The 21,297-nt window shown below is 35.6% G+C and overlaps 1 protein-coding gene across 1 annotated transcript; it reads right to left on the bottom strand.

Annotated features, from left to right (window-relative positions):
- Positions 1–1,027: 1,027 nt before the first annotated feature.
- Positions 1,028–13,116, bottom strand: vgll2a (vestigial-like family member 2a). Its single transcript, XM_059356580.1, has 4 exons — positions 12,847–13,116; positions 9,895–10,150; positions 4,722–5,219; positions 1,028–1,907 (listed from the first exon to the last, which is right to left on the bottom strand). The coding sequence occupies exons 1-4, from the start codon at positions 12,922–12,924 to the stop codon at positions 1,864–1,866; spliced, it is 876 nt and encodes a 291-aa protein (XP_059212563.1). The 5' UTR covers positions 12,925–13,116; the 3' UTR covers positions 1,028–1,863.
- Positions 13,117–21,297: the final 8,181 nt, after the last annotated feature.

The following is a 21,297-nucleotide window of genomic DNA, read 5'->3' as shown; positions in this document are numbered from 1 at the left end:
AGAGAACCAGGGTTACAATGTAACCATATGTTTCTGATGAGCTCCATATACTATATCTCCATGTTTTGTTTGGTCGAAACCCTGACTATCATGATATGAAGTTATAATATTCCTGTCCCAGAAAATGTATGATTTCAGTATTTCATGACATGTCACCAGTAACTAAGTACATTTACTCAAGTTTACTTAACCCTCCTGTTATGTTGCGAGACAAATTGACCCATTTCATTTAAAAACAAATTAATGTCATTAAAGCTATTGTATTTTATATGTAGGCCTTTTCAATTTACATTTTAAAAAAAGTTTCAACATGCATTTTTTTAAATGAAAAACAAGTGAATTATCCTCATTGAACCTGAACTGTGAGAGGTAGAGAACACCACTGCACTAAATATTGATTGAGATGGTTAGTAATGGAGTTATTATTGAAATATAAAGAATGTTTATTAGGATTTTTTAGTTTCTGACACTTTTAGATAATTAAACATGCCCCCGGGTCAAATTGACCCATGAACATAATTGCTGTTCCTGAGAAATGAACATAACAGGAGGGTTAAAAAGCAGGTTTTTTATTATATCAGTGTACTAAATCTCCATATTTTGTTTGGTGGAAACCCTGACTATCATGATATAAAATTCCTGTTCCAGAAAATGTATAATTTCAGTATTTTATAACATGTACCCAGTAACTAAGTAGATTTACTCAAGTTAAATACAATTTAAGTACTTTACTTGAGTATTTCCAATTTTATTGTACTGTGGGTAAAAATAATCACTTAATCATGGAACAAAGCTGCGACTCTGTCACTGACAATTAAACTTTATGAATATTTTCTGTCTCCTCAGACCTCCCTGGAGGTGATTCACCTGTTTATTATATTATGTTTATGTATGTAACATATTATATATATTTTCAGCCGTTAGAAGCCTCTCTGTGTCTTCTGTGCAGGACAGTGCATATATCAACCACACTCTCTTAAATCAAGCACGCAATTTCTTATGCATACAGATATTTTTGAGCACTTTTCCTTGTTGCAACACGCTGAAAAACCTGCTCCGAGTCTGCACACAGTGTGGAATTTGCAGGCGTCTAAAGTTGTGTGCAGCTGTCGCTCGAACCGCTCCGTGAAATCATTACTTAAATATCTTTTGTTATCAGTCAAAACTGTTTAATTTAACTTTTACAGTGCCATAAAATACTGACAGTGTTTTTTTTTGTTTTGTTTTTTTGACATTGAACCAATACTCCATGTAAACCCAAAGTGTTTCGGACTCCTCTGCCAAAATATTCTTGCTGTGCGGCCTCCTCAAACCAACACGGCCTTTTTTTCCTCCAGCCACAACACTCCCAGTGTCTGCTGCCCAGTTGTCCCAGCGAGGCAAGTCCTGCCAAGTCCTTCAAGCGCTTGTCTTTGGAGTTTGACAACACATGTCTCTGTCCGTCTGTCCCCAGACTTTTTTCCACTCTAGGAATGTTGTCCCTGCCTGTTACAGAAGCACAAAGAGTCTTGTCTTTGTCCACATCCGTCAAGATCAGATTTTCTCTCTCTAGTGCGAGTCCACTTTTGTTTCCACGCTCGTTTTTTTTTTTTTGTATCCACACTGTCGGCATTCAGCTCAGCAGGGCTGCACTGCTGCTGCTGCTGCTGCTTGTGCCGACACCGATGTTGCTGCTGCTGCTGCAAAGTCCTCCGTAACACCGAGCTGCAAGTAGACCAGAAGCAGTTACAGCACAAACCTGCCGTCTGACTGATTGTTCAGTTCATCCCCCCAAAAACAGCAGCAACAGAGTGAAGAAAAGAGGCTGAAGTAGGAGTGAAGCGAAGGGGAGGAAGTGGGGGAGAAGAAGAGTCTCAGCAGTCTCTAAAACCAATACAAGTCCTTGCTCTTATCCTGTGCCTGCAGACCTGAGAGAGGAGGAAAGAAAAGGAGGGGGAAAAAGAACAGAAAGGAAAGAAAGGAAGAAAAAAGGGGAGATTAGAGGAAAAAAACAGAAATGACTTGTTTGTAAAAGCAGCAGGAATCGCCCGAGGCGGAGAGGGGATGAAAGCAAAGACAGCAACAGAAAAGGAAGTTGACAGCTGGTGTTAAAGTGCTGATTGACAGTCAGTTTGTTGGTTCAAACCACTTGTGGTAAGTTGATCTGAGGCAGGAGAAGAAGGGGGGAAAAATCTTTATTTAAATCTGGTTTTAATGCTTTCAAGCTCCGTACCGCTCGTCTTTTGGCTTCTTTTAACCCATAAGAACCCAGACACATTTAACCTTAAAGGAAAATTATAGGTGATATACCACAGACCAAGTGGACCACATAGAACACATTTATGATGTTTAAAAAAAAAAATACTATCCCTAAATGTCAGAGATCTGTGATGTGACATATATGATACATTGGGCGTTTATGGTATTAATGTTTATGATATTGAACATACCGTCGTTATGCACTTTATGTGTTTTTTACGCACTTATTTGTTTCACGGCACCAACATTTTTATACTGCATATTCATATCTATCTATCTATCTATCTATCTATCTATCTATCTATCTATCTATCTATCTATCTATCTATCTATCTATCTATTTATCTATCTATCTATCTATCTATCTATCTATCTATATTTCTTATTTTAAAATGAAAAACTAGACACATTTACTGCTTACAGAGACACAAATTTGCTTCCTCAACATTTATCAAAATTGTGACATTAATAGTGCTGTTTAACAACAAATTATTTTTCAGATTTGTACTTTTTTAAGTAACAAAATAAGAATAAATCAATAATAAATCAAAACAAATAACCATTTGCCTTTTTGTTTGCATCTCCATAACATCAATCAAAATTGTGACTTTAATTTGTTCAGGACATATGGTCAGAACAAGTTAAATGCAATACAGGACACCCTATTAACGGATTAGAATTGTTAAATGGGTTTTAACTTAGACTCAGAACAAAAAATATGTTTTTGAAATTAGCTACTTTTACACGTCTGTTTCCAGTCACACCTACATGTTGGAGAAGTCTTGCTTAGGGATTTAATGAATTAAGGTGAAGCATAAAGCTGAATATGGGAGATTTTAGAACATTTAAAGTGTTCTTATGGGTTGTGTAAACACTTCAACAATAATAGTAATTATTTTCTGAATGGTTTATGCCTTTAGCAGACAGGTGTTGGACCAAACTAACACATTATCAGTGTGTCAATTTGAGAAAAAAAGCAGCTAAATGCCTGTTATCAGTGATGGTACACTGTAAAAAAAAATCAGTTTAATTTATGGGAAAATACCATAGACTGTATAAAAAATACTGGCAGCTGTTGCCAGAACTTCACCGTAAAAAATACAGTGAGTGGGTTTTCTACTGTGAATTTTAATAAAAAGTATATCAGCAAAACTGTAATTTAGACTGCCTTTATTTTTTAATATTTTTTAATAATTGTGTCCTTGTGACATTATGGTCTTTCTCCATAATAACTGTGTTTTCTACAGTTTTAAAGTTTTGCACTATTCCTTAATTTATGGTAATTAAAAGCATCTAAACGATGTTACATTTTTACTTTTACATCCTATTTCTGATGCAGTTTGACAGTGTTTTACTGTAATTTCTACAAACATTTTTTACAGTGTAGATGCTGACTCTTCCTTCGTGGTTTCCACATCTGTAAGAGACGGAGCGACCGCACACTGAGCTGCTGTCATTTTAACGTTTAGACCACACGTTCTCTGGAGAACGTCTAAACATTATGTCGACTGTAAAATCATTACAGAGTGCCAATGTCATCTTATATTCAATCAGTTCAGTCGCACATATGTACTTATAATCAAATTTATCATCTTGTTTAAATTTACTTCCCTCGTCTGTGGACGCACAAAATCACTCATTTTTGTCCAACTTTTTATCTGTTTGGCAGCAGATGGAAGTCAAAGCAAATGCACTTTTAGTTCCTGACACTTAAGAAATAATTTCTGTGTTGGGGTCTTACCACATATCAGTTCCAGTATTTAGATCAGGGGTCTCAAACTTGCGGCCCGCGGGCCAATTGCGGCCCTCTTGATGATATTTTGTGGCCCCCACCTTGATATGAAAGTTTAATGTGAGTTTTATATGAATGGCACTTTACCGTGTGGTGTGTGGAAGGTCCCTTTATTTTTGGTAATTTTGTGTCTTTTGTGTCTTTTTTGGTAATTTTGTGTCTTTTTTTGGTAATTTTGTGTCTTTCTTTAAAGAATTTTGTGTCTTTTTAAATAATTTTGTGTTTTTTTTGGTAATTCTGTGTCTTTTTTTGTCATTTTGTTTCTTTTTTGTGCCATTTTGTGTCTTTTTTTGGTCAATTTGTGTCATTTTTGGTCAATTTGTGTCTTTTTGTGGTCATTTTTTGTCATTTTGTGTTAAATTTGAGTCATTTTTTGGGTAATTTTGTGTCTTTTTTGACAAATTCCAAAGTAGCAAGTTATTACTTGTCTCTGGCTTGAAGCTGACTGTTACACACTCAGGAGGTCAAAATGGACATTTAAACTTATAGCAAAGGACTTAGATTAAAAATAACAATAAAATATAAAAAAAAAAAGAGATGTTTTAGTTTCCAAAATTTGTTGAATCAACTGAGTTTGTATGATCTGAACTGTGTCGCGGACAACTTGCATGTTAGATTGGGTTAGAAGTTAGAACTTCTGGGTTAGAAGACGTCATTTGCTTTTAAGTTTGTCGTCACAAACTGACAATACCTGTGTCCATGTTGAGTCCGATCTCCGCCCCGGCTCCGGTGAAGGCGCCGCTCCAGGCCGACGCCGTCCCCGACTCCCCCTTCCCCCCCAGGTCGCAGGGCGAGGCGCTGGGCCCCGGCACCGAGCTGCCGGACGCCAGGCGGTGGTGAGGCCTCACCGACGGCACCAGCAGGGAGCCGTAGCGCGGGTCGAACGCCGCGCCGTACATCTCGTGGACCCCGGGGCGCGAGTACGCCGAGCTCTGGGTGCCGATGGCGCCCCCTAGTGAGTACGGGTGGTGGTGGTGGTGGTGGTGGTGGTGGGACGGGTGCCAGGAGTCGGGGCTGGGCTGGTGGAGGTGGCTGTGCAGGGAGGCGGAGGAGTACGGGTCCCCGGGGAACGGGAGCTCTGTGTGGGGCGCCGACAGAGCGCTGCCCAGCGCCGAGGAGACGGACGGCTGGTAGGAGCTGTTCCAGAACGACGGAGGGAAACTTCTCTGGCTCATCGGGAATGATCCGTCTGGGAAAACACACAGGTACGTTATAAAGAGGGTCAAAGGCTTATATATTATAAGATTATAATATTCAGTGGTGGCTTGTTACTAAGTACAATTTTGAGAGAGAGTCTCTTCACTCAGAGAACCAGGGTTGTAATGTATCCGTAAATTTTTGATTATTTCAATATACTAAATCTCCATGTTTTGTTTGGTGAAAACCTTGGCTATCATGACATGAAATTATAATATTCAGCTATAGAAAATGTTTAATTGCACTAATTTACATAACATGTAATTAGTGGTGGCATGTTACGAAGTACAATTTTGTAAGTACTTTACTTGAGTATTTCCATTTTCTGTAACTTTATACTTCTACTCCACTACATTCTGAAGCAAATAATGTTTTTTTTTTACTCCACTACATTTAGCTGCCAGTTCTCTATTGTCTTGAGATAATCGCTGCACTTTGTTACATAATTCATAAGTCCACGGTAGCTAGAGAGAGAGAGTCTCTTCACTCAGAGAACCAGGGTTACAATGTAACCTTATGTTTTTGATACGTTTGTTCTTCTTAGACCTCAGAAATAGTTTGACAAGTGCACATAATAGCTCACTTTAAAACGCTTTTGGTCAAATCCGGTGCAGCTTTTTTATTCTGCAGAAGTGAGTTTCATCGATTAGCCGACAACAGTATAACTGGAAGCTATTTTGACAATCGATTCCTCGTTTGAGTCACTTTTCAAAGCAAAAATGTCAGATTTTTTTTAGATTTCTTTGCAGAAACAGATAAAACAGATAACACAACCACTTTGATTGATTTTCTCTTGAATGCACCGCAAAAAAAAACAATATTTAGGAAAAAAAGTTTGACATATCTTATCAAAACAACTCAACAGCTTTTTGGGTAATATTCCATTTACTGTAACAAAAAATGTTTTTAAAGGCTTTGGAGAGTATCCAAAAAAAGAAATCTTCATTTAAGATGCTTGTTCCATGTGAGAATTTGATACTTTTCTCTCATATTAAATAGATATTCTTCAGGTATTTAACATTTTGTGGGGAAAAAAAGACAGGGGAAATTGTGATGAACATTTCTATACAAATGTCTGCCATTTTACAGACTGAGAAAATAATCTACAGATTAATGGATTATAACTATTAGAAATGATCAACACAACTTTGAGGTAATATTTTAGAAATACAGATATAAAAAGGGGGAGCATACTGTATATAGCTATATGCAGATTAATAATAATCAGTTTTTAAACTCAACCTTCACTCTTCTCAAGGCATTTTTGATCTAAAACCCTGAAAACAACTCCAAAATGTGTCTCATTGTATGTTGAAGGAGTAAACATTACAAATATTGCCTTTTTTTGTTTCTGTTTGGATTTAAAGGTTGGTGCCAAAGTTGGAAACGGCCGTGTAGGGAGATGAAATAAAAAGCAAATCTGCTGTAAACTAATAAAAATAAAATTCTGATTTGGTTTTCATTCACCTTCTGTATTAGTTATTTATCATCCCTTTATATTTATGTAGAACAGCTAAATTTTAACATTGAGATACTGTTTTATTTGAGCATCCTGTTACTGCTGATAGAGATCAATAATAAAAGAAAAACGTGATGCATGCCGGTACAAAGTCTCGATAAGGAGCAATAAGACTTACAGGAGTTTCAAAGAAAAGTCCTGTTAAATAATTTTGCTTGAATTATTACATGATTTTAAAAATGCACTTGCAGAACTGCAAGGGATTAAAAATGCATGTAACCAAAAATGCATTAAAGTCTCCATACGTCTAATCCAACCCCAGTATAGGTTACATATAGTCAAATCACTGCAAAAAGCACATTATTATACCCTGCTGTACTGTCTACTGTGGGTTTTTAAACTTAGTTTTAATATATTTGCTGTCAAACATACAGGTGCATCTCAATAAATTAGAATATGATTGAAAAGTCCATGACCATATAGATGGACATACTGTTCAGAGGCCAATATTTCCATATTAAACATACTTTTTAAAATTGGTCTTTTGTAATATTGCATTTTTTTGAGACACTGAATTTTAGGTCTTCATTAAATATAAGCCATAATCATTATAATTAGAAGAAATTAAATAAATGAAGACATGAAATGTTTCATTCTGTGTGTAAAGGATCTATATAATGTGTTATTTCCCCTTTTTGAATTAAATTACATAAATAAACTTTCTATGATATTCTAATTCATTGAGATGCACCTCTAAAGTCAGAGGAGACGAAGTGAGAAACAGGCAGTAAAATAAACTAAAACTGAGGCTCGTTACCTGCTGTTATTCTCCCCCCGATACGATAATAATATTATATAATATATATATTTATGATTCAGCCAATCTCATCTAACACAATATAACCTGCACAGTTTAATTAATCACACGTTTGTTGCAGAAGTTTGTGCCCATTGTGACATTTTGATTAGAGAATTGGTTTCGGGGGGCGAGTGTTACTGTATCAAAAATGTGCAAAAAGAGTAATTTCTTTTAAGGTCAAATTTAAAGATGCTGAATAGGAGAGCAAAATTGGAAACCAGAAGCTTTTAAATCAAACGTGTATCAGCACTCAAACACCAGCATCGGTGCAACTCTGCAGCAGGAAAAATGAAGATTTTGTGGCGTCAAATCTGAGAAAAACATCAGCGGTTATTGCAATTTTTAAAAAAAAAATTCTCCTTTATCTTTGCATTGTATTGTATTGTATTGTATTGTATCCTTTGGATCCCCATTAGCCTTCATAGAGACATTACAGCATTTATACAGAGAATAACATGGAGTCATTCATCCTAACATGATTATAATGTATATTAACATGATTATAATATATATTAAGTAGTACTTAATAAGACATGATTATAAAAGAGTTACATGATTATAGAAGAGTATACAAGGTAATAATAAAATGAACCATGATGTTCAATGCGGATGTATTAACATGCTTGAGTTCAACTTAACATGATTTCCTAATTTCATAGAAGTCTATGGCAACATAATATTATGATGAAACACTGCTTCTCTCAGTTTCAGTGTGTTCAAGTGTGGAGGGAGACTATGCATGATGATATTTACCCAAATGTCACCCATAGGAGATCTATGAGACATCCAGATTTTATTGGCTTTTCACTCTCTGAAATATTCAGCTATTATGTCAGTTAAAAAAATCTGTTAGAAATCTTCACCATGCCATGTTGGTATCATTTTTTTAAGCACAACCTCACCTATATGTCCTGATAATTAATTTTCAACTTTGACTTACTTGATCAAAATGTTGAACCCAAAAGAAACAAAGGAAACATAAAATCTGATCTTGAAAATTATGTTTCAAAACACAGATTTTTAAATATTGCAAATATGAATACAGGTTGCATATATGACATAAAACAGGTAAAATGAGGATAATTTCTAGTTCTATATTTTATACTAAATATATTTGTAAGTCACTTTGGAAAAGCGACTTACAATGCAATATCTCTGGTTTTACTTGGCTGAATATCATCAAAAAAAAAATCTGGCATGGAGTTTCAAGCCAGAACTTGATGGCAAGACTCAATGTTGCTTCATTTTTATGTCTTAACGTCATAAAAAAGTAATGTACAGGTGGTTTCATGGACTCCAGAGGGTTAACAGCCTTTAGAATCTGATAATATAATAACCCTGATAATGTAATAAAAATCTGCACTTGAGTCCATTGAAAATGTAATAAAACCTGATCATGTAATAACTTCCCGATAATGTAATGAAGTACACTTCCCAATAATGTAATACACTTTTTACCAATAATGTAATAAAGTATAACACCAAACACCTTTGGAATTCAAGAAGCTGTTGAATGCATTCGTGTGTCGTCATGGATACCTCGTTTGTGAAAAACGGATGAACGGGTCAAAAGTGAATAAACATTCAACTTTGACCTGTTGGTGGCGCTAGAGCTCTTGAGCTAGAGTTGATACACAGTATCACCACTTGAACCCAAGTAATGGGTGGTCTGCTGTTAAATTATTACAATATTGGGGAATTATTACATTATCAGGACTTGCGAAATGAAGGCTAACCTGATAATGTAATAACCTCCATTAATGTAATACTTTATTACATTATTGGTTAAAAAAAAGGGTATTACATTATCAGGAAGTTATTACATTGTCAGGTTTTATTACATATTCAATGGACTCAAGTGCAGCTTTTTATTACATTATCAGGACTTGGGAAATGAAGGCTAACCTGATAATGTAACAACCTCCCATTAATGTTATACTTTATTACATTATTGGTAAAAAAAAAAAAAAAGTGTATTACATTATTGGGAAATACACTTTATTACATTATCGGGAAGTTATCACATTATGAGGTTTTATTACATTTTCAATGGACTCAAGTGCAGAATTTTATTACATTATCGGGAATTTATTACATTATCAGGTTCTACAAGCCTCAATCCCACGATATCAAATCCAGAAAACGGCAACAAAAAACAACTAAAATTACATAAATTTACAGCAAAAACACACTAAAACGTGAGGGCTGGTGGAGTTTAACCTCCTGCTGATGGTCTTTCAGCGGCTTCCCCACGCTGACAGACACACGCTGAGGGACGACACTTCACACACACTTACAGAGACACACACACTTACACACACACACACACACACACACACACACACACACCTCTTACGGCCTTGTGGCTGCTGGAGGCAGGGTAGGCGCTGGTGTGGCTGAGGGCTCGGCTGAAGTGCTCGTCCACCACGGCGCTGATGTCTCCCTGGAAGTAGGTGAAGAGGACGCAGCGGGAGCTCAGGTACTCGGCTCCCGGCGGCAGCTCCTTGTCCTCCTCTTTGATGGCCGGGGGGCCCCCAGAGCCCGGGGGGCCCAGCCGGCTGACGCTGTCCTGGGGGTCTTGCATTTTGGTATACAACGCCAGTTTCTAAGAGAGATGTGCAGATTTATTTGATTTATTCAGTATACATTTTTTTTTCTTTTTTTAATTAACATTTCTGTTATTTATATATGTATAAAATATATTTATATATATATATATATATATATATATATATATATGTATGTGTGTATATATGAATGTATATATATGTGTGTATATATATATATATATATATATATATGTATATATGTATATATAACAAAATGCAAGACCCCCAGTCTTGCATTTTGGTATACAAGGCCAGTTTCTAAGAGAGATGTGCAGATTTATTTGATTTATTCATTATAATTTATTTTAATTAACATTTATTTTATTTATTTTTATCAAAATTGTATTAATTTATTTCTATTAAAATTATATTTATTTATTTTATTACTTTTTATTTATTTAAAAAAAATGTTGTTTGTTTTAACTGTAAACTCGGCATCATTTCAAATGACACTCTGCACTCAATGATTGTCGATTTATCTTTTTTTTATAATCTATATTATAATTTATTTTAATCACATTTCATTTATTTCTTCTTATTAACATTTTATTATTTATTTGGTTGTTTATGTTTTATTTTTATTTTTTTCACCTTTTTAAATTCATTTTTTGTTTGTTTTAACTGTAAACTCAGCATCGTTGTAATGACAGCCTGCACTCATTGATTGCCGATTTATTTATTTTTATAATATATATTACATATGTATCATGACACTGAGTGTTCAGCTGTCCTGTTTGCACACAAACATTTTGCACAGATGCACAGATTGTTTTCGGGAGCAGATTTAATATACTTTAGCCATAATGTGACATTCAACCTCTAAACCTCATAAAAATTAGTGGTTTCTCTCAGGACATAACAGGTGTGTAAATGTAGATAAATCCATATAAATTCTTAGCATCTATTTATGTGCAAACTGACATAAATTACGTTAAATTACTTAATGTGTTATTCCAAGGTCGTGGCTTTTATCGAAAAAAATGTTCTAATAATAATACAACACATTAATGTTGACACTGGTGGCTGATTGAACCTAATAGTTTGCCTATATTTTCATTTACTACTATCACTATCGCTGTATCAATTGCAGTAAAAAGATGCATTAACATGTAAAATAATACACAATTCAATTTTTGTATATAGCCCCCAAAATATGACAAATTTGCCTCTAATGGCTTTACAGTCTGCACCGCAAACGAAACCTTCTGTCCGTTTATTTTCATTATATTTTATATGATATTACATCTTGTTAATGCTGCACACAATGACAGAAAAAGTGAGTTTGTTAGTTTTATTTTTTTACTTACTTACACGATAAAAAGGATAAATTCAGTTCAGATCATGGTGCAAACACTACATGTATTTAAATGACTTAAACCATGGAACTTTTACGTTTTTACCTCATTATCATATGACAAATGTGTTAAAAAAACATGCAAAACAGCTGTATATAATAACTGTGGTAAAAAAAAAACAAAGTATATTTTCATGCACCATGCCTGATATAAGTTTTAAATCCATATAATGCTTAAATTCAGCACACTGTACATTTCCTCTTGGACAACTTTTAATTTCCAAGTCTTTTCTTGCTTCCCTGTGTTTATGTTATAAAACTATCAGGGGAAGAGCGGCTCGACTCCGGCTGATCCAGAGTCTGTTTATGTGACAGACAAAGTGAGTTTTGGCACTATGTGAAATATGCCTGTATGTTGACTGAGAGGTTTTAAGAGAGTGAAAAAAAAAAGATCTTTAACAGGTCTGAAATAACCTGAAGCTGCACTCAAACTGTTTACAGTCAAAGTCATGAAGTCTGTTTACAAAAGTCACATTAATAGCTCCATTATATACTATTATTTGGCAGTTAATGCTATTATTATGCTCTAATAAATGGCATTAATGGGCAAAACAAAATTACATATTGTGATTTTAATCCTAAATGATGGGATTTACTAATTTAATATTGTAACACTGGGAAGGAAATTAGACTTTTGGTGGATTATGCTGTTTTCTATTTGCTGTGTTGGACTCGTTATGGCCACAAACTCAAAGCAAAGTCCTGAAAAAAATCAAATTTTTATACAAAAACTAAAAAAAAACCCTTTTAAAACTTTCATACACACAAAGGCAACTATATGAACTTGATACAAGTGAATTACAGAATGTTTTATGAGGAAAAACTAACAATAAATATGTATATTTTGTCTTTTATTTCTATTTTTGACTAATTAAACTCCTAAAGTTCTACCTATAGAGAATTAACAAACGATCTGTTTACAGTCTTTTGCAGTAGAAGACTCTGAAATTAGATTAAAATTGATATAAATGCAAAAAAAAAAGTGAAATTGTGACCCAAATTAAAGTTTTAAATTTAAAACTTTAAACACTGGATTCTCTATTACTACAGTAAAGTCCATAACTAGCGTTTTATAGTGTTTTAAGAGGTGATTAACGATATATTTTTGGAGATTAAGTGGAGTTTAGGATTGCAGGAGTTGAATATAAGTTTTATAAATATAGTATCCAAAGCGAATGGTTCAGTGGAGAAAAGTAGCTGCTTAATCTCCCGTGTTTGCCATGTAATTAAGTTTTAATTGGCGGATTTAAAAGCCTACAAGTTGGACATTATAGCATAGCGCACTAAGCGGTGTGCGGGCTGTTTAAAGGCAGTTTGTAGAGTATTTGTGGTCGTTACCTGGTGGTGGTAGGGGCTGTAGGAGCTGAAATAAGGCTGAGGACCAAACACTTGGTACATCACATCCAGGCAGCTCATGGCGAAGAAATCAGAGCTTCATTTAGAGAGCAGCTCTGTGCAGACGGAGAGCAAAAAACGGTAATCCCGGCACGGTGGAGAGGGGCTCTGTGCTGCTCTGCGCTCTTTACGCACTGGACTGCGGCCGTGCGCACTGAGGGGATCCCCCTCCACCTCCTCCTCCTCCTCCTTCCCCCCTCCCGCCAATCAGAAGCCAGCTCCACCTTCCGCCTTAATGAGGCTTTTAATTACTGGACACCAAATCAGAGCATCTGTATTTACTCACATATCAACTTAAAGAATGATCCTTAAACGTTTTAATATTTACATTTTTGCTGAATGTTTGTGCATTACGGCGGAGTATTAGGGTCACATTTAGAGGGGAATATACATATATATTAAAAGTCTGAGAATATATATTGAAACCTGAGTGCTGAAATGACCATTTAATAACTGTTAATAACGTATTTTACAAATAATTTCATTAAAAAATAAATAAATATGGGTAATATACAGTAAATATCTGAATTAAAAATATATATATCTGTAGAATAACTACAGGTTTTTGTTTTTTTTACTTTAATATCACATTAAGTGCCTGCCAGACATTTGACTGTAAAACAGCTTTTTACATAAAATTTTAAAGTTTTACTGTAAAAAAAAACCCCAGAAGAAATTAAACATTCAAGACCACTAAGAAATTAAATAATACTCTAAAAAAAAGAAGAAAAAATCTATAATATCCCATTAAATTATCGTACAGATTTACAGAATATTTATAATAAAAATAAATGTTCTTATTTGATGCCATTTGCACTAAATGTAGAAAAACCAAACAAAAAAACCCTGTAAAATAATACAGTAAATTCCTGGAAAATAACTTTTTTTTGACTCGACTTATGACAATATAAATGCTATAAATGTTAAACTGTGTTTTGAAAACATGAGATCTTCAGCTTCCAGAATCCATAAACAAACTGTTGATGTCCAAATTCTGTCTTTTGTGGAAACATTTTCAAAAGAGCGTCTCTCTGCTTTCACTGATCTGGATCTTATTAACTCTTGTTTCCAAGCACTCGACCAGATTTCTGGACAGTAATCAAGTTGAGATGAAACCAAAGATTCTCCTTATTTAATTATCATCTCTTCATCTGCAGTAAGTCTTTCAATTATTAAGATTAACCCAATGCAACAAAGAAAAGCTAATTAATGAACACCTGATGTACTGTAGCACCACTTGCACCTCTTTGTATTTTATTTGAATCCTTGGGAAAGTGAATTCAATCCTTCATTCATTTTCTTTTTCCCTCTTCAAGGCCATTAGACGCTTTGAGGAATCTTGGACTGGCCTTGAGTTTCGACAGGTTCAGGAGGACAAATAGATTCTGTGGAGGAAACACACCAGAGCTCCTCTGAACTTTGGGTTTTCAGCCTCAAATCACTAATGGCGAATTAATTACACACCAGTATTTTAAGTCATTGTGCATGTTATAACCATGCATATTTTGCTTTTCATGTGCCAAATCATGTTGCTGCAATATCAGACGTGTAGTGCACCGGAAGTCATGTGACGTAGTATCAGATGGCGACATAGGCAGTCACCATCTGCTGGAGGGGCACCGCCAGTCACCCTCAAGGAAGAAAAAAATTAATAATTTTCGATGCCCATTGTTGCCCTCCCTTTGTGTTCTGTCTTGAAAATAATAAAAATTAACAAATTAAAGAAACAGATAACCAATGATATTTTTCTCACTTGTGGTGCTGAGTCACGTGACGTGTGGTCATTGCATTGCCCCCTTTAGACGGTCAGATCGATGTCACAGATCATTGCCTTGCCCCCCTTTAGATGGTCAGATCGCTGTCACAGAGGTCAGGTCATGTCCAGTGACAGACACGTTATGTTTTGATATATCTCGCAAGATGAAACAGCCGTCAAAGCTCTCCGGTGTGCAGTACTGAAAGAGAAGAAAAGAGAAGGAGGAGAAGAAGTCCCAATCTTTTTTTAAATGCCTTTTTGTGTGAAGATGTTTCATTTGTATTAGCTTGCATGCTAGGTTGAAATTTGTTAGCGGTCTCCAGCTGTGCTTCTTTGCAAATTGACTTGTAAGTTAATAATTATATAGACAGACAGTTGTATGATATAGCCTGGTGGGCACCATGGGCAAACAAAAAACGTGAGTTCCACCCTCCGTGAAACAGCAAGCGGAGCTGTTCAACACCAATGGATCTCGCCGAGGGCACCAAATGGGCTAGAGCCGGCCCTGCGTAGTATAAAGAGCAACAAAGTACGAGTTGGGAAGAGGTCAGGGTGGAGAGATGGCTCACACAAACCAAAAGTCAGCTTTCATTTATTTACGTTGATAACTTAACTTATGTACAACCCCATCAAAATTAAAATTAAAATTTGTCTAAAACTTCACTGAAACCGAATTAGATCATTGGCAGATATTCAATTAAAACATGTGCAAAAACAGTATATTTTTATGCTCAAACTGATCAACTTTTTTATTTTGTAAATATAAACTCTGAATTTGCTGCATTCTGTTTTTTATTTACAACTAAAGGTTCAAATTAAACGCTGAAGTAGAGCTTTGGAATATGCATGGAAAACAAAATGTAGAAAGCCAGATTAACCGACAGACAGGTCGTGTTATAATATAAATTGGCACAAAATGGAAAAATCAAAGTGAAGTACATCTAAATTGTACATGACTGGTGTGCTTGAGAAACTTTAGGCTACTTGGTTGCCGGTGACCTTTGACCTCTAGTAATAGCACCAAACTGGGAGCAAACTATTCGACCTTTGACCTCCAGGAGTTGGGAGGCCACTGAGGGATTTTGGGACTTTACATTCACATCACATTCCTCTCATTGGTCGGTTTGACTTGTTAACTCATTTCAATTAGCAGTAAGGGCCACTTGTTGCATTCTATAAAACTACAGCCAAAGGATCAGGTGTTACATTTTTAATTTTAGCATAATTATTTAGTCCCTTAACCCTCTGGAGTCCATCCATTTATTGAAAATACACATGTTTTATTTACAGTAATAACTTTATTTATATATGATATGTAGACAAGCTGAGAAAGCCAGTTGAAAGTGCATCATAGGAGCTTTCACAGTGTGCCATTTATGTTTCTAGACCATTTTTAAATTGTGAATTTTCTTTCTACAATGAAAACTATTACTATTTTGAATTAACATGCAAATAGACTGTTCTGTAGTTTTACTATTTATTATTTTTTCAGCTATTTTTGTGTGTATAAATGGTAAAAAATAAAATAAATAAATAAAAAACCTGTCAACCTGTGTCTTTTGTTTGTATTTTGTGTTCCTGGCAGCTTTATACTTTGTTAATTAAAATGAAAAATCTGACTGATAGCCAAGTTTGTGTGGAGAAATAGGAGCCATGCATGTGATGTAAGGACAGACTGAAAGATGATGAACAGAGACAGAAATGAATGCATAGGAAGTTGACAAATTTGAACCAAAATCTCCTGGACTTCAGAGGTTTAACTTGTTTTTGGTTCACAAAAAAAGAAATATCACCAAACTGATGTCAAATGAATGAGGATTTGTCTTTTTTTTCTATTTTTCCCCTGAGTTTTGCATAAAATTTTGTTCATATTGGTGCTTTCATATAATGATACTGTACTTGAAATTGTATTTGTAGGTATTCGGTTGATTTGTGATTATTAAAAATGCCAGTGTAACTTAATGCTTTGCTTGCTAAAGTCAATTTCCAACTCAACTGTGTCCGGTAAGTTGTTGCAGGAATTTCTGGGTTGATACAAAATATGCATTAAAAACTTCTGACTCAACTTCTCTCACTCTGAATATCTCTCCCCTTCACAAACAGAAACACCTGATTCTTGCAGCAGCCTTTTCTCAAACCCATCAAACCTGTGAGTGACGGGCAGCGGAGAGGATGCCGAGCATTCCTGGGTGAACCTTGGGGGCGATTCGAGGTCCGTAATACCCACGGATCGATGGTTGAACAGTGAGCCTGAGAGATGAGATGAGCTGCACTTCAATGGGAGATATTCTGGGTTTTAATAGCTTCTCTGCTCCACTTGTGGTGGCAACAGGTGTGCTGGTTGTCGGAGGGGTCAGCCAAAAGGACAGTCAAGTGCCGGAACGACATGAAAAATCACTACAACACATCACTAATACAAGGTCAGAACCCACAGTGATGACATGCTTCTTATTATATTAATTTGCCTTTTTAGTACTTGTGAAATGTTTATTTATAGCAGCAGGTTTGCAGTTCATTCGCAGCAGTTTCTCACACATTTAACCTGACTATCATGTCATTTTGGGTCAGTAAATTCAAATAAAAAGCTAAAATAAGCCAAAATAACTAGATCCCTGCATAAAAAATATGATTTCTTATATTTGAAGGCCGTTAAGAATCCAACGTTAGTTCATAAAAGTGAAATAAGCTGCTTTTTTTTGTCACATTCAGACATTGTAATGGTCTACAAGCTGCAGACTTCATTATAGAGGATCAAAGGTTCATGTAAATAGCTCAGTTTGAATAAATTGAAGCGGCTGAAAAGTCAAATTACGTTGCAGTCTTTGCATCAAAAGGTGAAAATGTTTGACAACAACACAGTCTCTTAGAAATGTATTTACATGCTACTAATTTTCAGAAATGTAATGTCAACCTATTTACATTTTTATCAACATATTACAGGATTGTTTTTAATGAATGCATCGGCATTGCACATATAAACATGTTGATATTTGTCTCTTTTCCTACAATATCTGCTCATAAAGCATGATATTATTGTAAAGTAGACCATACCGTCTCGGCAAAAAAACTTTTAAATATTAGTCTTTCTGAACATGTTGGTTGGTTCTCCAATCATCTATTGTCATGAACACAATCTGTCCAGGTTTCCTGTCTCTTCCTCTGCCTTCCTCCTGTGTCCAAAGGTGTGCCCCAGGGCTCGATCCTGGGTCCTCTTTTGTTCTCGCTACAATCTACATTAATAATGTTTGTGATCATGTATAAAAATGCCTCATTTCATTTCTATGCAGACGATACTGTGATTTATTGTTCATCCCCAGTTCAGACCCTTCAATAACTACAATCTGCTTTTGATGTGGTTCAATAAATCTAGCTGAACTCAGACTGGTATCGAATGCGAAGAAATCAAAACTTATGATCTTTTCAAATGGTAAAGACTTGACATCCAATTTGCCAAAGATAATTACAGTACAAGGTGATGAAATTGAAAAGGGTTTTTATGAATGCAAATAATCAGAGCCTTAAGAAGTTGGACTGTGTTTATCATTGTGCTCTGCATTTCATAACTGGCTTGGGAAATCGTACACATCATTGTACTCTGTATGCCACGGCTGAAATGCCGTCTTTGTGTGTTGGCAGGCTCTCATTTGTTAGTTTTTATCTATAAATGTATTCTTGGGCTGCTTCCCTCATACCTGTGTGCATACATGTGTCAAAACCAAACTCAACATAGTCTACGTTCTCAAATCATTGTACAGATGCTGGTGCCAAGAGTGAGAATGGTGTTAGGTAAGAAAGCTTTTACTTACGCCGCCCCTTTATCATGGAACAATTTGCAAAAGGAATTAAAATTGTCTGAATTTATCACAATTGGCGAATTTAAATAGATTCTAAAGGATAAAGAAATAATTTCCTTTGGTCGGTGTGACTGCTCCATATGTCTCTACTGAGGCTCCTTCAGTGTTGTTGTGATGCTGTGTTTGTATTTAATTGTTTAATGTTGGCCAGGTCTCTCTTGGAAAATAGATTTTTTTAAAATCTACATTTACATTTACATTTAGTCATTCAACAGACGCTTTTATCCAAAGCAACTTACAGGAAGGAAAAAGCAAACAATCAAGGTATAGTGCGGTAAGAGCCATTAGTGCAGCAATAAGTGCCAGTGAGGATTCTTTAAGGAGTAGAATTATCGTGTGGTGCTGGAGAGAAGATGCTCTCTGGAGAGCTATCTCAACGAGACTTTTACCTGGTTAAATAAAGGAAATATATATATAAAGGTTATGTTTTGGGACTCAAACATATCACACAGTGGATAAAATTGCTTCAAAAATATTAAGAAATGTCTCATCTTTGGCAGCAATTATTCCCTTTTTGCAACACAATCATTCGATTTCCCACTGACTTTAAATCCAATATTGTAGGTTTCATTCACAAAAACAAGCCTGTGACATTCAGAAACACCTCTGAAAGGCTTTTAAACATTTACAGAATTCTTACAAGGTTTTTTTTTTAAAGCTTTTACTCTGAAATTGCCGCAAGTTCCTCATTCAGCTCCAGAAACCTGGTTTTAAATCCCCTGAATCCTCCTTAAAATACGGTAGAAAACCAGCAAATCAGCATTTCCAGAGTGCCAGAACAACATAACCTTTAAAAGAAAATCAAGCTTCATGAGCAGATATTGTGGGGAAAAAGTTTTACAATTATAAGGAATTTGAACATTTACCTTTTAAAGTGGTAATCATGCTGGTGTATTTATATATAGCTCAATGGCCAGGTTTTTAAAATAAAATATTGTACTTTTGATCACAAGGCTGCTGTTCACGTCCCTATGGATTTATTTTAACCGTGATCTTAATCATTCCCTCAACGTAACCCAAACTGTCCGCCCCCAAAGCCTTACAATCATCTAATTATGACCCATATTTACGTTTTTACGTTATTAACCGTGTTAAGCAGGAGACCAGTGTTTGTGTCCCGTTAACGGAAGTCTAACCCTGTTCTGTTCCCCAAACCTCACCAAAGTGGTTTTGTTGCCTAACCCTTAAAAAGTGGTTTTAAACCTATGTCACTGCAAAAACTGTGTAGGAAATCATGAGAATATGTTATCTATACGTTACGTATACGCACGTCGGAGTAGAAGTTGCATAAAGAAACAAGCGGCTAGCTACCACACTAGCCGCTAGCTGCTATATGTTTAGCATTGAGGTGATACTTGAGGCTGGATGTGCTGCGGTGATATGTGAATTCCTTGTTGCATAGCAACACAACCATGCTCTTATCCACGCTTCCATCCGTTGGTTTTTAGTAACTAAATGTCCCATCATCCACGGGGCCAACCAAAGCGTCTCATCAGCTTCTTCCTTCATGTTCACTGTGGTTTGTTGTTGTCTGAACTCATCAACGCTAGTTGGTGCTCCAGTATAATCGGTCCGCCTGAAACTCATCCAGTGAGAAACGTTCCGTGGTGCAAAAGTAAATGCATAAATTCTTTTAACGCATTCATTTTTATGTAATTAATTAATCTTAATTAACGCGTTAAAGTACCGGCCCTATTAATATTAGATTTCAATAACTGTGTTTAAATACAGCCATATTTATCCATTCACAGGTGAATACCGCGCTTGTTGAGTGCTGCTGCTCCTACAGAAATAGACCTTTTTCCAGCAGATAAAAGATCAGCAGAAGAGATGCTCCATAGAATACAATAACCGGCAGCAGAAACACAGAAGAATGGAAGCAGAAAGACATCCAGCAGACGTTTGAGGTGAGTAAGTCAAGTCTCACAGCAAGTAAAATCACGTATAACTCTAGTCTGCTGTTAGAGTGGTTAATGAACAAAATATCAGCTGCAGAGATGCTTAGTGTTGAGTTTTATCCTAGTTTAGATAACAAGGCGTTCTAATGTTACTTTCTAGTGCAGGAGTAGAAAAAATTACAACCCAGATGGCAGAATAAATGTTGGTATTTTACTTTTATGCAAAAAAATCAACTATTAATGCTTTTGGGGGGGGGGGGATAAAACCTACCAATGCTCTGGATTTCAGTTTCAAAGACATGGTTAATGTTGGGAATTGAAACAAAAACTAATTGGTAACGTTTGTGCAAGAAAACTACACGGTTAGAGGGAAGTTAGGGATAAAGATCAGGGTTTGGATTAAAGAATAAAAAGCCTGCTTCTGTACGAAACTACTGGATTCAATAATTTCAATTCAGTTTCAATAACAATTTAAACGAAACAAAATCTTTACACAGTTACGGAGGTTACATAATATTACTTGTTTTAACTAAATGGAAGTAAATTCAGTGTTCTTTGGATTAGGTGTTTAGTATTGTCATTTTACGTATAGAAGTCAATTCACAGGTGAAATAAAAACTTAAGAAAAGCAACTTTAATCTGATTTTAGGGAACTTTGTCAAACCTGTAGACTTTTAGAGTTTAAGGGTCTTAAAAGAGTTAAAAACGTTACAACGCCAGCTTTTTTTCTGGCAACATGGGCTTAGATAAAAAATGAGCTCACAATTTGTGCAGAAAAAAACATGTTTTCAACTCTCCAGAAAGCTTAATAAACTCAAATAAGAGACTCTTTTTGTACCTAAATGAACCTCGCTGGCTGTGGACATACCGTACACGACTACGAGCA

This window comes from Centropristis striata, chromosome 18, assembly GCF_030273125.1.
Source record: "Centropristis striata isolate RG_2023a ecotype Rhode Island chromosome 18, C.striata_1.0, whole genome shotgun sequence".
In the NCBI taxonomy this organism is placed as follows: Eukaryota; Metazoa; Chordata; class Actinopteri; order Perciformes; family Serranidae; genus Centropristis; species Centropristis striata.
The sequence above is the reverse complement of the archived record's forward strand: the minus strand, read 5'-3'. Positions and strand labels throughout refer to the sequence as shown.